This window comes from Melospiza melodia, chromosome 2, assembly GCF_035770615.1.
Source record: "Melospiza melodia melodia isolate bMelMel2 chromosome 2, bMelMel2.pri, whole genome shotgun sequence".
In the NCBI taxonomy this organism is placed as follows: domain Eukaryota; kingdom Metazoa; phylum Chordata; class Aves; order Passeriformes; family Passerellidae; genus Melospiza; species Melospiza melodia.
The window spans coordinates 20724158-20741734 of record NC_086195.1 but is presented as its reverse complement, the minus strand read 5'-3'; the positions used below and the strand labels follow the sequence as shown (position 1 = coordinate 20741734).

At 38.0% G+C, this 17577-nt stretch overlaps 1 protein-coding gene across 1 annotated transcript in view; it reads left to right on the top strand.

Moving 5' to 3' along the window:
• Window positions 1–17577, top strand: part of WWC3 (WWC family member 3) — a 98575-nt gene that overhangs the window by 65959 nt on the left and 15039 nt on the right. The window contains exons 9-14 of the mRNA XM_063147846.1: window positions 3796–4038; window positions 6916–7005; window positions 8156–8730; window positions 14691–14811; window positions 15587–15661; window positions 16671–16757. Of these exons, the coding sequence (XP_063003916.1) occupies window positions 3796–4038; window positions 6916–7005; window positions 8156–8730; window positions 14691–14811; window positions 15587–15661; window positions 16671–16757 (1191 nt within the window). The remainder of the gene's footprint in view (window positions 1–3795; window positions 4039–6915; window positions 7006–8155; window positions 8731–14690; window positions 14812–15586; window positions 15662–16670; window positions 16758–17577) is intronic.

Below are 17577 nucleotides of genomic sequence, written 5' to 3'. Positions count from 1 at the left end.
ATATAGTTTGTGTAATAAAGTAGTGTCTCTACTGATTTTCATCCTCATGCTGTGTCTGCATTTTCTTGAGTGAGACATCATTCTAGATACCTAGGTATGGCCATTTCAGGACAGATGTGCCATTTCAAGTCAGTGTTTGCTTAAGATCATCACCAGGTTAAACCTTTGTCATCCCATCTGTGCCCCTCCCTTAACAGGAACTGTTATGTTCATCTCCATTAGAAATTTTTAAATACTGAATTAAGCACCAAGTTGGCCTGCCTACCTAGGGAACCAGTCATTTGATACCACCTACTCCAGTGAGGAATGCAAGCTCCCCAGCACTTGTTATGCAAGGATGGGAATGGGCAAAATGCCTGGAATGTTGATGGCTCAAAATTAACAGTTTTTTCCACAGGAATATGTTAAATGGCTGGATCAGTAGGGACCTCAGTGTCTGGCATTAGGCCAGATAAAAGCACTCTTTTGCAGTCACTACAGTTAAAAAATAGTATCTTTAAAATACTCGTTAGGAAGGAAAAATGTGTTTGAAAAACAGAGGCTTCATGAAGGATCCTAAATATTTTTTTTTTCAGTTTAGGTTGCAATCTATGTCAAGTCATTGATTTAAGTGGATATTTTAAGGCAGGTTAATATATGCACTGAGTTTGACAACAGCAGCAGTGAGAATGGCTGGTGTAGTACAGGCATAAAGTCTGGCATAGGCAAGCAGAGTGAAATGGCTTATTCATGTATTTATTGTGATTGGAAGAAAAGTTTGTGTTTGATGAGACAGACTGCAGTTATGGAACATACTTAAGAGGACTTTTTTTATTAAGTTCTGAGCATAACTAAACATGACTACTCCAATTTTCTTTTCGTAATTTTGGGTGAACGAGACCATAAAAGCCTTAGGGGTGTCTTCTGTCAAAGGAGACAAATATTCCAATGTGTCACTGGTAACTTCTTGGAACAACTTACCATACAGAGGGATTCCTCAGTGGAAAGCAAGCAACAAAGTTGCCCCGAAACTTCAGTTCATGTGCAGGAAATAGAGGTTGCAGAAAACTGGCTTATTGGTGCTTCAACAGATTCCTGCATTATATAGTGTTGTGCCTGCTTTTTCTTTGTGTAAAGGGAAGACTGCAGAAACAAGAAGAGCTAGCTGAAAGAGCTAGCTAAGAGTATCCAGGGAATCAAAGTAAATACCTAATCAGATTTTGGAACTCTTCAGTGATACAAACCTTGTCCACAGCAGTACTTTCCTTTCTTTAATAACAGTATAATTAAGTTATTGTATGAGAACTTCCTACTTTCAAAGCATCACCATAACACAAATTGAAGGGAAAAAACAAACTTTAAGCTGGAATGTCATACACAAAGGAAGTTACGTGCTCTCAGCAAGCTCAAGAGTCTAAATTAAAACCTCTTGTATTTAGTGAAGATGGTGTTTTACTTCACAGACAAGTGGAATCACTGATTCACTAGCACTGAAAGAAGGGAATCTCTTCTCTGATCATACTTCTCTCTTCCTTGTTGCCTTCATTAGTGTTCATTTGTACCTGTGGTCTGCTTCTTATGCAGCTCCCCCTGCAATGTCAAAATAACTACCAAAACAATTGAGAGTGTTAAAATGAAGAAAAGGGTCAGTCCTTCAGCTATCTTATGAAGAAACACAGAGACTTCAGATGAATCTCATCTTCTTTTGTCCACAAGCTGTGTAAAAGCTTATGAACACAATCAAATAGTCCAGGCTCATATGATTCACACTTGCTTGCCAAGCTGTGATAACTCAATTGTACCGGAATTCTGTGATTCTGTTGAAAGGATCTTGAGTCCTTATTTGTTTCATTTGGCACTGAACACCTGAAAATCAAGCTCTGTGTGCTTCAGGAGTGTTTACTGAATATTTAACAGCAGAGCAGCCTGGGTAGGAGAGAGAAGAGATCCTGACCTTGCTTGCTCTTCCTGGCCCTGACATTTGGTCAATGAGGCGAGGTGCTCTTCAGGAAGCTGCATCTGGAATTCATGCACAATAGCTGAAGCATGAAATATGTAGACTGTATGTATTGATCCACAGTGGTGCCTTCAGTAGGTAGCTATTGGCAGGAAGTTTATTATTAATGCAAGGAGGAGGAAATAGTATTGAAGGGTTTGATAAAGAATTCTGCTTTAGACAAAAATGTGACATAATACCCAATTTCTTTACTTGCTGAAATGAAATCTTGGGGGATGTGGGGAAATTGCAGTGAAATTCTTTTTAATGTATGGATGTACTCACTGCAAAATTACCTATATTGATAGTTTATTCCCTTCCCCTGATAATAAGATGGCCAAATACTTCTCAGATGTTACTAGGAAATAAATCTTATTGCATGAGCTTTTGTTTTCAGATGGGGGAAATGTCTTCGTCATGTTGATGCCTTTTCTTTTGTTCATAATCACATTATCACACTCTGAATCTTCTGTTTGTGTGTTATGTGCCTGTACCTTGCTTTTTTTATTATTAATTTTCTTTCTTACCAGATGTTTTTGAAAAAGATTATTTTAATCAAAACCAATGAGCTATATCACACTTTTATGGCTGGCTTGAAAGTGTCTTATTTATTTATTTGTTTATTTATTTATTTATTTATTTTATTATGTGCCCCATTTATTTAAAGGGTAGTAATATTTTAGAGGTACTGATCTTTGTTTGAATGCTATAATTTCAAAGTGAAGATGAAACTGAGGTATAATCTGCAAAAGTACTGTACAGTTCTTGAGTTTCAAGTATTCAAAAATCAGAAAACTAGGTTTTCTCTTACTTACCTCTAATTTTAGCTGTTCAATTCTAAAGTGTCTAAATTGTCATTGCAAGACAAACATAAATACCTAACAGTAAGTGTTCTCCCTCTTATGCCAAAAGAAACATTCATGAAATGTCTAGCTTTAGTGTTCTTGGTAATACTGATAAGAGTTCAAAATTTGTTTTTAAAAGGACATTTTCTTAAAATGTCAGCTGTGGAATTATTCTTAAAACTGTTGTTTCTTGTAATGGTACAGCATGTTGAGATACAAGAAACTACTTCTAACTATACAGCGTACTAGAGAAAAAAATCCCAAGTTAGCTTATTCAATTGCATAGTTTATGATAGATTCATCTAAAGCCACTTGTATTTTGTAACCAGTAAGTCTTTTTTCCAGACTGATTTTCTGTTTTAATGATAGCTTTAAAATTTTTAAATTTTTAGAATTTGTCATTTAGCATAGCCTAATAATTTTGGCCCTTTGAACCATTCCTGTACAAGGTGGGACAAGATTATATGGACCTGTTGTCACTAGTTAAGCATCTCACCTTCAGCTTCTTCAAATTCTTACTGCGGTTTTGAAATCCTAATTTAAGATCTGATTGTAGAAGAAAGATGAATAGGAAAATGTTCAGCTTCATCAGCAGTACAGGCAGTAAACTCGAGTTCTAAAATATTAATTGATTTATTACAAAATGAGAAAGGTGTGAAGACAGATATTGTCTATACAGTAGATAAAAACACTGTAGTTCTCACACATCTACACATGTAGGAACACTTGCAGTTGTTTGCTGTTTTAAAAATACACAAAACAATTAAGAAACTCCTAAAACCAATCAACCAAACACAACCCTCCAAAAACAAGCCCACCTCAAAACCCAGAAACAATCCTTCCAAATCCTTCCAGATTTTCTTGGCTTTATATTTAGAAGAAAAAAGGAACGGGCATTAAAAGGCTTCACACTCTGATATATTTCCTCTTGTCTTTCTCTTCTGAATTTTGAAATATATTTATTCTCTTTTAAAGAGTTTCAAATATACAACAGCAGCTGGCCTTGCTGGATAATGAATCCTGGCCAGGAATGGCTGAAGCAGACAGGGACCGTCTCCAGCTCATCAAGGAGAAGGAGGCTCTTCTTCAGGAGCTGCAGCTCATCAGTCAGCAGAGACGATCCCCAGAAGACATCGCACGTCTGGAGGAGGAAAAAAGACGCTTGGAGGATGAAATTCAGCGAGCTCGAGCAACGTCTGCTCATGGGGCCACTGAAAGGTTTGGGAACTTGGATTGTTTCCTCCTCTGTTGTGAGATCCATGCGGGTAGCTTCAAAAGGAAGAGTAGGGAATTTCATTGTGTTTAAGGAAAAAAGGAAATTGCTAGAGAAAAAATTAGTTTCAAAAAAGTTGAAGACCACTCCTGTCACTATTTAATTCTATCTGTCTTGAACATTTCTGAAGCAGAGTCACAGGGATGTTGACTAGTTTGTTTTCCCATTCATCTAAAAATTCTGAATAGGAAGAAGAAATCTGAATAGAATCTTGAAAGATGCTTGGAATAGGTCTGCGTGATACTGTCTGATAATAGAGACCTGGATGACAGTACCTGGATAGTGAAAGATTTTTCTGTTCTTTGCAGTGGAGTAGTAGTCATCTCCAAAAGCATCAGAGCAAAGATTTTTTGCTATATTTAGTTTCTGGCCTATAACAGGAAAGTTAAATGATTATGGTTTTGCTGCCTGTTATATACAATATTTCCTTTTCATTTGCAATCTCAGCAGTGGGAACACATCCCAGTTCTGACATTCAGAGAACATAGGAAGCAAAGTCATTCTTGAAAACTTAAAAATCAAGTTATATATAAAATAAACAACCCAAAAACATATTAGTGGAAACTCAGTGTTTATTTCAAAATTGCTTAGCTTTTCCTGTAGCCAGAGAAAAGGACAAAACATCTTAATCTCTTTTTACCATAGACTGCTTCCAGTGAAAGCAAGAAACTGCTTCTCATAAATAGTGGTAAAACCTCAGCTTTGACACTTCAGGAAAACCTACAAGAACCAGCTTTAATGTGATCTGTGTAAAGGTTAATATTTACACAATTAAGACACTTTAAGAATATTTGAAAGTGCTTTCCATGTACAGATTTTGACAACTTCAGTCTCTTTGAAAATGCTTACCTCAGACAGCAAATTCAGGCAATAAATAGAAAATTCACAGCCAGCCTTCAGGTCAGTGTAATATATTTTGCAATTTTTGCCATATTGTTACATTGTTTTTCCAGCTTAAACTGACAGAAAAGGGAGTTCACTTTACTCTGTCGTGTAGTAAGTTTTATTTGTTGTTTTTGGGCTCTCATGTTAGGTAGTGCATACTGTGTTGGCAAGAAGGCTAAGCTATTTTTCCATGGAGTTCATGCTGTTAGAAACCAGCATTCTACTGTGGTACTTGATATTTCAAATGCTAGCAGAAAGTTGAGCAGAAGTTAGAATCTATTTTTTATGATAAATTGGAGGAAAGCTTAACTATTAGTAGCCCTGATTTTTTGTTTGTTTTAGACTCAGAAATAACCAGAAGTATTTCTAATTCTGCTTTTGTATTTCCACTTTATTCTAATTGTGAAATACAAAGGTGTTTCTTTCTTAAATAATTAACACTTCTATTACTGAGTTATGCACAGATCAGAATGAACTTAAAATCTGTATGACAGAGGGTTTTGTTGTTTGTTTTTGTTATAGTGTTGTTTTTGTTAATATTGGCTGACAGCCTTTGTTGGAGGCATTTCTTACCTTTTAGCACAGATACCTACCCTGCAGCATCTATCACTGTGGAGTGTAGGTTCCTAAGTGTGTTTCTTACAGTAGATGGTGTGAATATCTCTACTTTCACCTGCCAGCTTTTGAATCAGTTTAGTTTCTTGTGTCCATTTGTCCTTTTCTCTTGGTTCCTGCATGCAGTGCCTGTATGGTGTAAGTTTGCATAGCTGAGCTGCAGCCTTCCTTGTGCCACTAGTTAACCTGGCCTGGGGTGCACAAAGGGAGAAAGAAAGCTTGAGAGGTGCTGTTTCATCCAGTAGAACTGGATAAAACAGTTTTTCTGCTGATATTAAAATCCTTTTTGTTGATTTTTAAATCCTGTTCATTAACATGTTGAATTCTAACAGCTGCCTTTGCAGCTGAGGAGGGTCTGAGGCAGCCCAATAACTTTGATCTGCTTTCTCCAAACCCTTTGTTAGAATCTCCATTTCCAGGCACCTTGTGATGTAGGGCTGGAGCTGTAACTTTCCTGGATGTACAAAATGTACAACACAAACCAGAATACTACCCTGATACTATCTTGAAGTTCAGTGGTTGGGCTTGGAAAACAAAACATCAGGAATATAATTCTGGATCCAGAAAAAGAGTAGATGGTAGATAAAATCTATTATTTGAAATTCTAATAATGTCAGAATACTGAATTCAAGGTATCTTATAGGTGTGTGAGATTGATGGCATTAAAGTTACATTCTGTTTGTATTGTGGTAGTGGTACTGACTAATTCAGCTGCTTGTTATAACAACGGGCAAAAAATAAGTTGCAGCATGAAATTTTTCCTGTAATGTAGTAGTCAAGATGCTGTATTGCCTGCTTGAACATAATGATAAATGAATGCAAGTGAAACACATGGAATGAAAGCTTAAATTTGACATTGGTGGTTATAGTCAACAGAAGTCCTTCAAAAATTTTCTTTTTGTCTTTGAAATTTTACACTACTTTTCTTGGAATATTTTTTTTTGTGACAAGGTAGAAGGGCATAGTATTTTAATAGCAGAATCAGGTTGATGCAAGAGAAGAAAAATAATCTTGTAGAGTCTGATGTTTTTACCTAGGACTTTTTATGACTGCTAATTCTTTAATTTATTTTCAGCATCATGACTCTTACATTATGGTTCAGCTACTTTTCTTGTCTGGGAACTCTCCTGCAGTCTTGGTTCTTGTGTTCTTGCTGGAATTAACATCGCTGCATATGAGCAGCATAAATTAAAACTTTTCATTAAACAGTACAGCTTTTTTCAGTATTCCAAACTTCAATGCATTGATGTTTTTCCACACTTGGGAAGCTCCTAGAACTTTTGTGATGAAGAAAATAGTAATATGTATATGTTTAATTATAGGATACTGTTACAGGAGAAGAGAAATTGTTTGCTTATGCAACTAGAAGAAGCTACACGTTTAACCTCATATTTACACTCCCAGTTAAAAAGGTAAGCTATGTAAAAGCAGCAGGTTTTGAAGTAACTACAGCAGAGAAGAATATTAATAATGCATGAAGTTTATCTTTTATACTTCTGTGTATATATGCCAAGTAAATTAATTTTTCACAACATTTATACACTTTGCACTTTAGAATGTGATGATTTGGATGGAGTTTTATAAATAGTATTAGTGAAGGCTATTTAGGGTACGTTATTAAGTGTAGCTGGGAATTTTATGTTACCTTACTTTCTGAAAAGGAGATAAGTTATTAAAATCTGTTGTAATATTGTTACAGTTTCACTATGGGCAGTTAGCCTTCTTTTAAATTCTCTGGTTTCTTAATATCCTGATACCTTCAAAGGTAGGGGGTTTTGATGTCTGGTAAGATGACAAAATTTTGCTATTTAAATACGAGAATGTGTTAAGACTCACACCTGAAGTTCAGCATGTTTTGCATATTCACACCCACAGCTGCCTTTTGAGATGCAGCTCTTGGGGATTCTTCAGTTTAACACCATAGCAGCATCAAAAGCTCAGTTCCTGCTGAGTTCCTGTCTCACTTCATCTCTCTCTGGCATTAATATTCTTGCCCCCCTTAACTGAGAGTGGTAAGAGCAAATGGAATAGGATTCATCCTAAACTCTTCTTATTTTGCTTTGGAAAAACCTGTGAGAGTGAGGCTTACACAGCAGTTTGTTAGGACTTTGCAAATCCCTTTGCACTTCTTCTCCCTGGATTGTTTATGACCAATCATTAATGTAAATATGAGCTGGATCATGGTAATCTATCCTGCCTGGCTTTACATTGAGTTTGCTGAGCTAGAGCCTGCTCTGGCCTCTCTTCTGCCAAATCGCAGCTGTTTACATGTTGGATGAGAGTAGGCTCATCCTGCTCTTGGATGTTGTTGGAGTGTTGTCTTCAGGCGCTTAGCCCTGATCTGGTTGTCACATGTACTTCTTCAGTCATGGCTGTGCTTGAGACCAGGGCAAGAGACATGAGCTAGACTTTAAAATGCCAAATCATCCTTTCCATGTCACCGTACTGAATACATTTAAAATTGCTTGGGTCGTCTGGATTAGTGTTTTAATGTCTGCATTGGTAGTTCTGGTTATATCTGAAAGGACATTTTTGTGTTTTCTCTTTCTTTGCATGCCATAGTCTGTCAGCTAGCACCCTCACCATGTCCTCTGGCAGCAGCAGGGGATCCCTGGCCTCCAGTCGAGGATCCTTGGCCTCCAGCAGAGGCTCCCTGAGCTCAGTCAGCTTCACGGACATCTATGGCCTCCCCCAGTACGACAAGGCAGACAGCATCACAGACTACGGGCAGCACTTGCGCTTTGACATCATTCCCTTCGAGGCGCTCACCAAGGACGTGCCCTACGCGGATCCCGTGGGACACTCCGGTTTCAATAAGCAGCGCAGGTCCCTGGACACGCCGCAGTCCCTGGCGTCGCTGTCGTCGCGCTCCTCCTTGTCATCCTTGTCTCCTCCGAGCTCGCCTCTGGACACCCCGTTTCTCTCTGCGTCACGGGATTCTCCGTTGGCTCAGATGTCAGAGGGCTTTGAGGAGATTGCAGGCATGGGAGCCCTGGAAATGCTCAGGGCTCAGACCACAGCCTTGGGTGATGATGATGCGCAAGGCACGAGCTCATCTCAGACATCTGCTTACCCTCTGGACAGTGAAGGGCTGCGAGAAATGGGACCACACCTGACTGCTGTCCAAACTGGTGGAGGTGAGTTTGTGGATATTATTATTTTGCCACATTGTCTTAGAAAATGTCACACAGACCTAAGCATGCCAGCGCAGTAGAGATTGTCTTAGAAAATGTCACACAGACCTAAGCATGCCAGCGCAGTAGAGATTGTTCCAGAGTCCCTGAGTATTTTACTGCCATCAGGTAAAAATTGCATGGTCGGTGTTACCTGTTAAAAGCCTGACCAAAACACAGGAAAATCCCCCAAACCCAAACTCTAGTTTTAGGGCAAGGAGGTGCAAGAATAGAGAAACCTTGTCAATAGATCTTAAAACAGTGGTGAATTGACTGGAAGAAAGGGCATGGTATATAGACTTCAGTGAAGTGTAGCCTTTCAAGGATGTAGCAAGAATAAGTAAAGTATTAGTAAGAGAAAGTATGGGTTAGTTACTTCTGAGGCCCCCAGTTGTGCTGATGTTGCCATTATTCTGATAATGGAAAACAAAACAAACTCAGGAGAGATAGGAAATAGCAAACAACTATTCCCTACAATAAAAAGCCCGAACACAAAATCTGAGGTGATGCTTTTGACTGTGCTTTTGAAGGCTGGCTGACTGCAATGCTGAATTTTGAATTTGTACGTACACCAGCCCAGGTTCCTGTGTCCAAGTTCTGTGAGGAGCAGAAGCCACAGTGGCATGGCTGTAATGAGTGCACAGTGCACTCATGAGTGGGTGCTTCATCAGCAAAGGAGCATCTTTTGTAGGGGATGTGTGAGGTGTTGTGCATCTTGGCTGGTGTGCTCTGGTGGCAGAGGGGTGATGGGTGCAGCTAGCACAGCACATGCACTGTTGACTTTTCCTTTCCTGCTGGACTGTCAGATTGAGGGACTTGCTTTATTTTGCCATGGCAGAAGCTTCTGAAAGCACTGCAGTTGAGAAACATAAATTAGAGAAATCAAAAGAGGAAACAGAAAACTTTTGAAAAAATGAAACAAAATTAGAAGCCTCAGCATACAGGCACATGACAAATTTATTTTCCTGTTTTGACCAACCAAATGAAGAACTGCTCTTAATGTGAAAAAGATAATCATGCTAACATTTTTGTGTTTTAGCTTGCTTGCTTTTTTAATAATACCATACCAGTAGAAAAAGGCTTTTAGAATTTAGTTTAATATTAAATGTTGTGAATGCCATTTCATTTCTATATCCAGAATTCTGTGTTAGCATTGTGTAGAATGTTGCATTCAGGACTCATGATGTCAGGAATAATATGAACTATAACCAGAGAATGGATCATATTATCCTACCAAAATCTTACTTGGCAAGTGATAATACAAAGAACATTGATGGTATTTACAGAAAACCTTTCTGGTTTTCATTTAAAAAAAGAAATCATTGCCACAGTGCTAAAAAGCCTGTATTGTTCAAAAGCATTTAAGTCTAGACTTACCTAATTTCCTTAATGCAGCTAGCCCTGCCAGAAGATACTGCAGCAGAATTTACTTTTACTAGCTGTAAACATTTCTAGTGCCCATACTGTAGCTTTCAGACCAAAATAAACAGAATTCCAGAGACCAGCATGAAAACTTGTGCTTAAATTAGTGCTGTGAAGAGGCTTCCTGAGGCTTTCTTTAAACCTCAAATCAGACCACAGCATGTCTTCACCCATTGTGGTAAGTGAAAGTATCTAAGTAGTTCATTTATAGCTTGTGTGTGTTTCCTAGAAGTGAAGGCCTAGTGTGAGGGCCTAGGCAGCAATACAGGATGGAGCTTCCTGCTTTGATTTTCTTTTTCTCAGTTCTCTGCTGTGTTTCTACACATCTCACGTTTGTCTGAAAACCTCTGTGCTTAACCTGCTGTCAGTGCTGGGGTGTCCAGCTCCTAGCCCAGAGGTTACAGCTTTTCTCTATGTACAATGGAGTATTTTATGTTGCTTTTTGAGGAAGAATGTGTGGTTAAAAGGTTGCCAGGCTGCCTTCTTTTGAGACTTTTTTTTATTTTTGATATTTGCATTTGGAAGCAATTACTGAAAATAATTTAACTTTGCTGATTTTTGCCTGTTTTGAGTTCTACACTCACTAGCTAGTGGTTTGGAATTGTAATGCAGTTGTTCGCAAGTAGCAGTTGGAAGTTTTGAAAGGTTTTTGGTTTTGTGCTCTTTTCCTGGAAGAGTTGGATGGAGCATCCAGCTTGTATGCCAGAGCTGGGAGCTGGCAGATGCTGGGGTTTGGCTTTCTGCGAGGTACCAGGCAGTGTACCCTGCTGCTGCCTCCCCGTGGCCTGGCAGCAGAATGCTGTGCTGCAAAAACAGGAGGTCTTGGTTCCCTCAGACCTTGGCCTGCTCCTTCACTAGGCAAAGCTTGAGGTAATTTTGGTAATTTGCAAATAATGGGGACTGGGAGGGTTAGCACTGAATAAACTGCATGAACTTTGCACTGATGCAGCACTTGAGAAATTTCAAGGGGTACTTCAGGAACTGCAATTTTGATGTTCAGTTGCTGATATGCTGTTTTATTGTTCTGCATCTGTCACAGGGTCACATTGTGAAATAAGTTTTCATGTGTGAATGGAGGGAATATGCTTGAAAAGTTAAATCCATCATATTTGTAAATCTGGGAGTGGGAGGAAATGTCAATAAAATATTGGGCTTGAATATCTTCACTATCTCTTCTATATAACAAATCTTTGAAATGCTAAATTTTTTTAATGCCTAAATAGTCTCTTGTTTATAAAATATTGTCAGAGATCTAAAGGGTGATTTGTCACTGTATGCTTTTTGTCTTGTTTCTCATGCGGCACAACAGAAAAATTCACTGTAAGTGAACCTGAAATTTCTTATTGTGTGATGTGTTGGTTGTTTTCTTTTGGGGTGGGTTGTTTTGTTTTGGTTTTTTGTTTTTGGAGTTGCATGAGAAGAAACAGGAGATTCTGCTACATTTGGTTTTGTTTGATATTTTGCTGTATCTGTTTAATCATTATGGCATACTTAATTTTCTTGCTATGTCAGCTAAACAACACATTCACAGCTGTAGCTAAATTCCTAGGGAAAGAGTTCTTTGACCTTCCCCTTTGTTATATAATAGTAATGTCTGACAGCATTATGGTAGGTAAGGTCTGTTTTTGTCTCAGATTAGTTTTTATGAGAGTGTTCTACTCTTTTATTACTGCATTTTGAGCTGACATGCAGTATTTTCAGTCACCTAAGCTTGTGAAATATGCTTTAGATTTATTTATGAGATTTCTTAGCAAATGAAAGTTTGGACAGCAAAATTTGCTTTGAAGTTCACTTTTTCAACTAATGATAATGAGAATGTTCTTTCATTCAGGGCTGTCTTACATCAAGCTTTGGTACCCAGTAGTTCTGGAAATCATATCTATTGTTTACTGATTTTGTTAATTAAATAAGAAAATGTAAGGTAATGGCCTGTCTTAGAAACCTAGTTTTTAAACAATTCCTTAGCTTCCAGCATTGCAAAGTCTGTGGTAAACTTTTTTCTTAAACCAAAATTTGGTGTGTCTTTGATCTTGACTAATTTTTCCTGCTGAATTTTTACGCCCCCCCCATGTCAAGGGGATATTCTGGTGTTTGCATCTCTCTCAGGTTTGCTGCCATTGTCCAGAGGTTATTGAATGCTTCTGTGGCCTGCAGACAGTGAGCAAATCGCTGTCAAATTACAACATTGTTATAATGCATCAGCTTTTCATTGTATTATATTAGTGCTTGATGTCAGCTTTTCTTTCCAGCCAAACTGGAAACATGAGCCTTCCAAGGACAGAGTCCACAGGAACTTTCCTCTGCTACCTTTATACAAAGTGTTCACGTAGGGGGTGAGCCAAGGGCTTCTTTGCAAAAAGAAGTTAAGTTGTTGTAGTGTAACTTGTTGAAATTAGTACAGAAATTATAGAAACACTTTATAAAAAAGCAACATTTGTGAAGTTCAACCTCTTGATGTAAAATTTTGGAGAAATTTTAATATGTAGATGTCTCTACAGATTGCTAATGCTTCATGATTCTTATGATTCTTCATAAATACCAGTGACAGAATAAACTTCATAAATACCAGACAGTGAGGTAGGCTTACCAAATCAAAAGTCCTTGGGAGAAAAAAAAAAAAAGAAGGAAAAAGCCAAACCAACCAAGCAAACAAAAAACCCCAATCAAAATAACCCACAAAACCACCACTTTTGTACAAGTGATAAAGAGTAGTGTGTGGTTCAAATACAGTTTTTGCTTTCTGTGTGCTCACTTGAACTTGGCTCTCATTTGTGGTGAGGATGTCATGAGTAGCACTGCACAATGTGTACAAGATGTACAAGAAGGGTGGGATGGGGAGGAGTGGTGGTTCTTTCCCTCAATGTAGAGACAAGTACAGGCTGGGCTGTTCCTAGCCAGCAAATACCTAAATACCTAAAGGTGATTAAATCCTTCATTGAATTTGGAGGAGAGGTCCATAGGGCTACTTCTGAATCCAATGGACAGAGAATTGGCTCTGCTGGAATTTTAGCTCCAAATAGGATGAGGTGATTTTTGTAACACCTTTGGTAAGATGCTGCTGTTAGTGGCCTGGTAACAGGAATGTGTCTTGGGCTGGCACACAACCTGCTGGGCTTGGTGCACCTTCTCTGCCAGTTCCACAGTGGGATAAAGCTGACCTTAGCCAGAGCCTTCTGTTGATAGCAGCAGCATGGTTGTGTTGATCTGGAAGAGTTTTATCAAGTTCTCCTGTCCTGATGTCTTGTCCTGGTGGTGCTTGGGTGGGAGGTGAGGTGGGTACCATGCAGGGGGATGGCTCATGATAATGTTCAACAGAGGCACTTAACAATTTGTTACTTTGAGTAGGACTTGCTTCATCCCTTTTTGGGGCTGTAAGCTGTAAATGCCAGCTGGTGCTTGTCCCCCATGCATTGTGCTACTGTCACTCTGCTGGAACTGTCAATGCTTCCATGCTGTCTTAGGTTTGTAAGCATGAGCAGAAGCAAATAAACTGCTTTCCCCACTTTTGAAGTGCCATCTCTTTACCACTGCTTTCCTGCTTTGAGGACAGTCATCAAACTTTGAGCAAAAGAGGGTGAAAGTTCTTCTCTGCACAGTGAAGAAACTGCACTTCACAAGTCTGTTTAGTGATTTTCTCTAGGACTCAAAGGGAAACAACCTCAAGTTGGGAGATATTGTTAAAGCGTTGAAGCCTTTTCTATGCAGTTCTTGAACGTTACTGCTTGTGCACGTACTTTAAAGGATCGGTAGCTGCTATGCCTACTTGCCTGTGCAAAACACAGTGTATAATGTAATTTTGTTGGTGCACTTAAAACATGAAAGTGATTGCTGAGTTGCTGTTTATTGTGTGGCTGGTGATTCAGGGAAGAGTGGCAAAGAAGGTTGAACATTACTTCCTCCTTCCCCCAGTCAGTTTTCAAAGTAATTCACCAAGAATTTGAAGAAAAACAGTGGTCTGAGTGAGCTGGAAAACACTGGTTCTTTTTGATAATGCCTCTCAGACTGTAAATAAAAGCTTCTATTATGTGATGGTATAAACAGTATGCTTTGAGACTTTGTATTAGGAAACAAATGAGAACAAAACCTCACATTGTATTATCAGATAACTTTAAAAAAGAATTAGTCTCTGTGTTTGTTTTCAACCTATTGTATATTCAGTAGGTAAATCTGAAAAGCTTAGGCTATCATGTGTACATATGTGAATTAATGTAAGTCTTCCTTTAGGAAGGAATTACTCTACCAGAAAAACATTTAGTAACAATACAATTGGTTTATACTTAGTCTCGTCACAGAGCAATTAGCCACAAACTTCCTTCCTTAATTCTCCCACAGAAAATCTCCGGTCAATCCTATTCTAGGCTTTTAACTTTAAGTTAGAAGAAAAACCAGTGAATTGCATTTGTGCTGTTTTGCTGCTAGCTTTGATACAATAGATGTTTCTTGTTTAATTTTGAAGAAGTTGCCTTGAGCTGATGTTGCTGTCCCTTTTTTCTCCATGGCAGCTGTAACTCTGCGCGGAGACAGCGGCAGAAGATCGGAGAGGAGAGCCAGGCGAGTTTCAGCATGTCTCTCAGATCATTCACTGGCTAGTGACAGTGGCGTGTTTGAAGCTTTAAGCAAAAGGTCAGGTGTATAAATGCATAGTAAGCTGGAAATATTCCTGTTCTGCCACATGGCCCAAAAGAATTAGTTGTGAATTTATGTGTAGGCTTTCAAAATTGCTACTTATTAGTAACATAAAGCAACTAGATGGCATGTTTTAAAGGAAAGAAGCTTTTTACATGCAGTCCACTGTCATCTTCAAGTGCCAAGTCCCTTTTGCTTTTTTCTCTCTGACATTTTAACATCGTATCTCCCTTGCAAGATAGTTTTCTCATCCTGTTAGTCATAAATCAGTAATTTTATTTCAACAATCTATAATAAAATAAAGTTATATAGAGTGTGACTTAAAATTCTGAGTATCATGCAATAAAAGTATAACTTTAAGGAAGAAATATATGAACTGTCAAAAGCCAAAAAATATGTCGGTTGACCAATGGATTGAAGGATGTAGAAAGACATGTTACTTAATACAACTGTCTTAACACAGGAAGCAGTAACTGGGAAGAAGATAAGGTTTGGAGGATGCTAAAGAGATCTGGAAGACAAAATAAATGCTAAAATAACCTAAATATCTCGAAAGACTAATTCTAAAACTTCAACTTTGACACTTGTGAATTACTACTACTGTATATTTTTATATAAAACATACAGTAGTATGTCTCAATTCCTTCTACATTACCAGTCCCTCCTGTATTGCTAAATAATTGCTTAAATCCACAAGTCACAGAATAAATGCTAGTTCATCATTTAGCAGCTTAGGTCACTGTGTAGTTTACAGTACTTTCTGTTCCTGCAGGAATGAAGATCTGGAAGAGCCTGTTTATGGTGACGCTGCCAGTAATGAAGAACCACAAATACATGTTGGATTTCTGTGAGTAATTACTTCTCTTTCTCCCTGTCAACTCTACAGGAATTTGTCACTACTTTTCCTGCTTATGATTTTTAGCTTTTTAATAAACTAAATCATGGTGGGAGTTTTTAAGAGGTTTCTGAACTGGCAGCCAAATTCCAGTGGATGTACAGATCAGTCAGTCACGTGCCACTTTGTGTGGGGGATATGGTTTAATCAAAGTTTATTAAGTGCCCTTTCAATGCTGCCTGGTAAAAGGACCTTCATTACTTCTTTCAGTAGCATTTATTTCCATTGTCTGGGCCATTAATGTGGGTATGGGTATAGGGATATGTCTCTGTAAGCGAGACCTTTTTAAGCCAGCTAAAGGAGTATTACCTTAGGAGAATCACAGGTGAGGAGACACAAATACAGTACAGTCCCAGCTGTACAATACATCTTTGAAATCCTGTGCCTATGGCATGCTCTTGTTGGTAGTGGGAGTAGCCTGGGGAAGGGCAGACTATTGTCATACAAGACAGGGTATCATATCTTAGCCCTCCAGAATCCTTTCTGCCCCTTGGAAACTAATTCCTAAGATTGGAAGCTTTTAAAATATCAACCAGATTTGTTAGTGGCATTTCAAAATCTGTGCTGATGTGAAAGAGTAGAATTTTAATATTTGTTTTCAATAGCCCATGAAAATAATGCAGATGGCTTTGTCTAATGTAACTGATATGTTGTTACACATGCACACACACAAATGCAGTTGGTGTAACTGTTTAAAGAAAAGACTTTGTTTTGTTAAAGCCTGTTTGCTGTCAAGAGGCATATTATGACCACTTGTTAATTTCAAGCTGAAAAATATTTAGTTCACTTAGTTCTATTAACTTTGCTACTCTAGCTAATGCCCTTAATTGAAACTGATTTGCGCAAGAAACTTGTTTAACAAAATGTGCTTTTGCATTCTTTAAATCTGTTTAGTCTTCATCTTTATTTCTTAAGCAAATTATCAATGGCTGGTGACTAACACAGAAAATTTATTTTCCAGGCATGACAGTGGAAGCGAATGTCTGCTAGTCCATGTATTACAGCTGAGGAACTTCACCAGTCTAGTTGTTAAAGAAAACTGCAAAATGTAAGCTTAAATTTCACCCAGAGTCATCATTGTTTGTTTTATGCTGCAGTTTATAAATACCATAGATTTATTTGGCTTCATTCAAAATTAAGCAATTTCTGGAGAAGATGCTATGTCTTAATTTCCATGAGGAAAGGGTTAATGTTCTGGTCACAAAGTATCCCTTTTATACAACTTATGTCACAATATTCAGGTAACAAGTGTAGTCTCTGTGCTCTTTCATGTTTATTATGCAGAGGAAAGTTTGTTCAAAAATATCTGTGATATTCCAGAGAATGCTTAGTGTATTTTTCTCATTACCTGTGGCAAAATCTATAATAATCAGTAAGAGGTTTGCCTTGCCTTTTATCTTTAAGAGAGAAAACCACACCAGAAAACATGCTAACAACAGCAGAGGATCTGCAGGCTTTTGTGGCCTGTACAGCTCTCCTTGAGTATCCATGAAAGACCTTCTGATAACACAAGTACAAGCTGAGAGTCAGTACAAAAGATTGAATTTTTTTAAGCTCTAACAGCTTGTGCTACTTTTTCAAGTTTTGTATCACATATAGAACATAGCTTAGTTTAGTCTAATAAATGTTTCTTAAAAATTCAGTGTTGTCATAAAACACTGTTTTATCTAGAGATGCATCTTAGCATATTTTAAAGAAATTCAACAAGTAAAAATTGTTGATCTTTATCTCTGGGAGAGGTTGTTTGAAAGCAGGAAAATGGAGATATGATAACATTATTTTATTGTAAAATAAATTATTTGCTGGGAGGTATTAAATTCACATACATCTCCCTGAATGAATTGTTGTTTGTTGAGAACTTCACCATG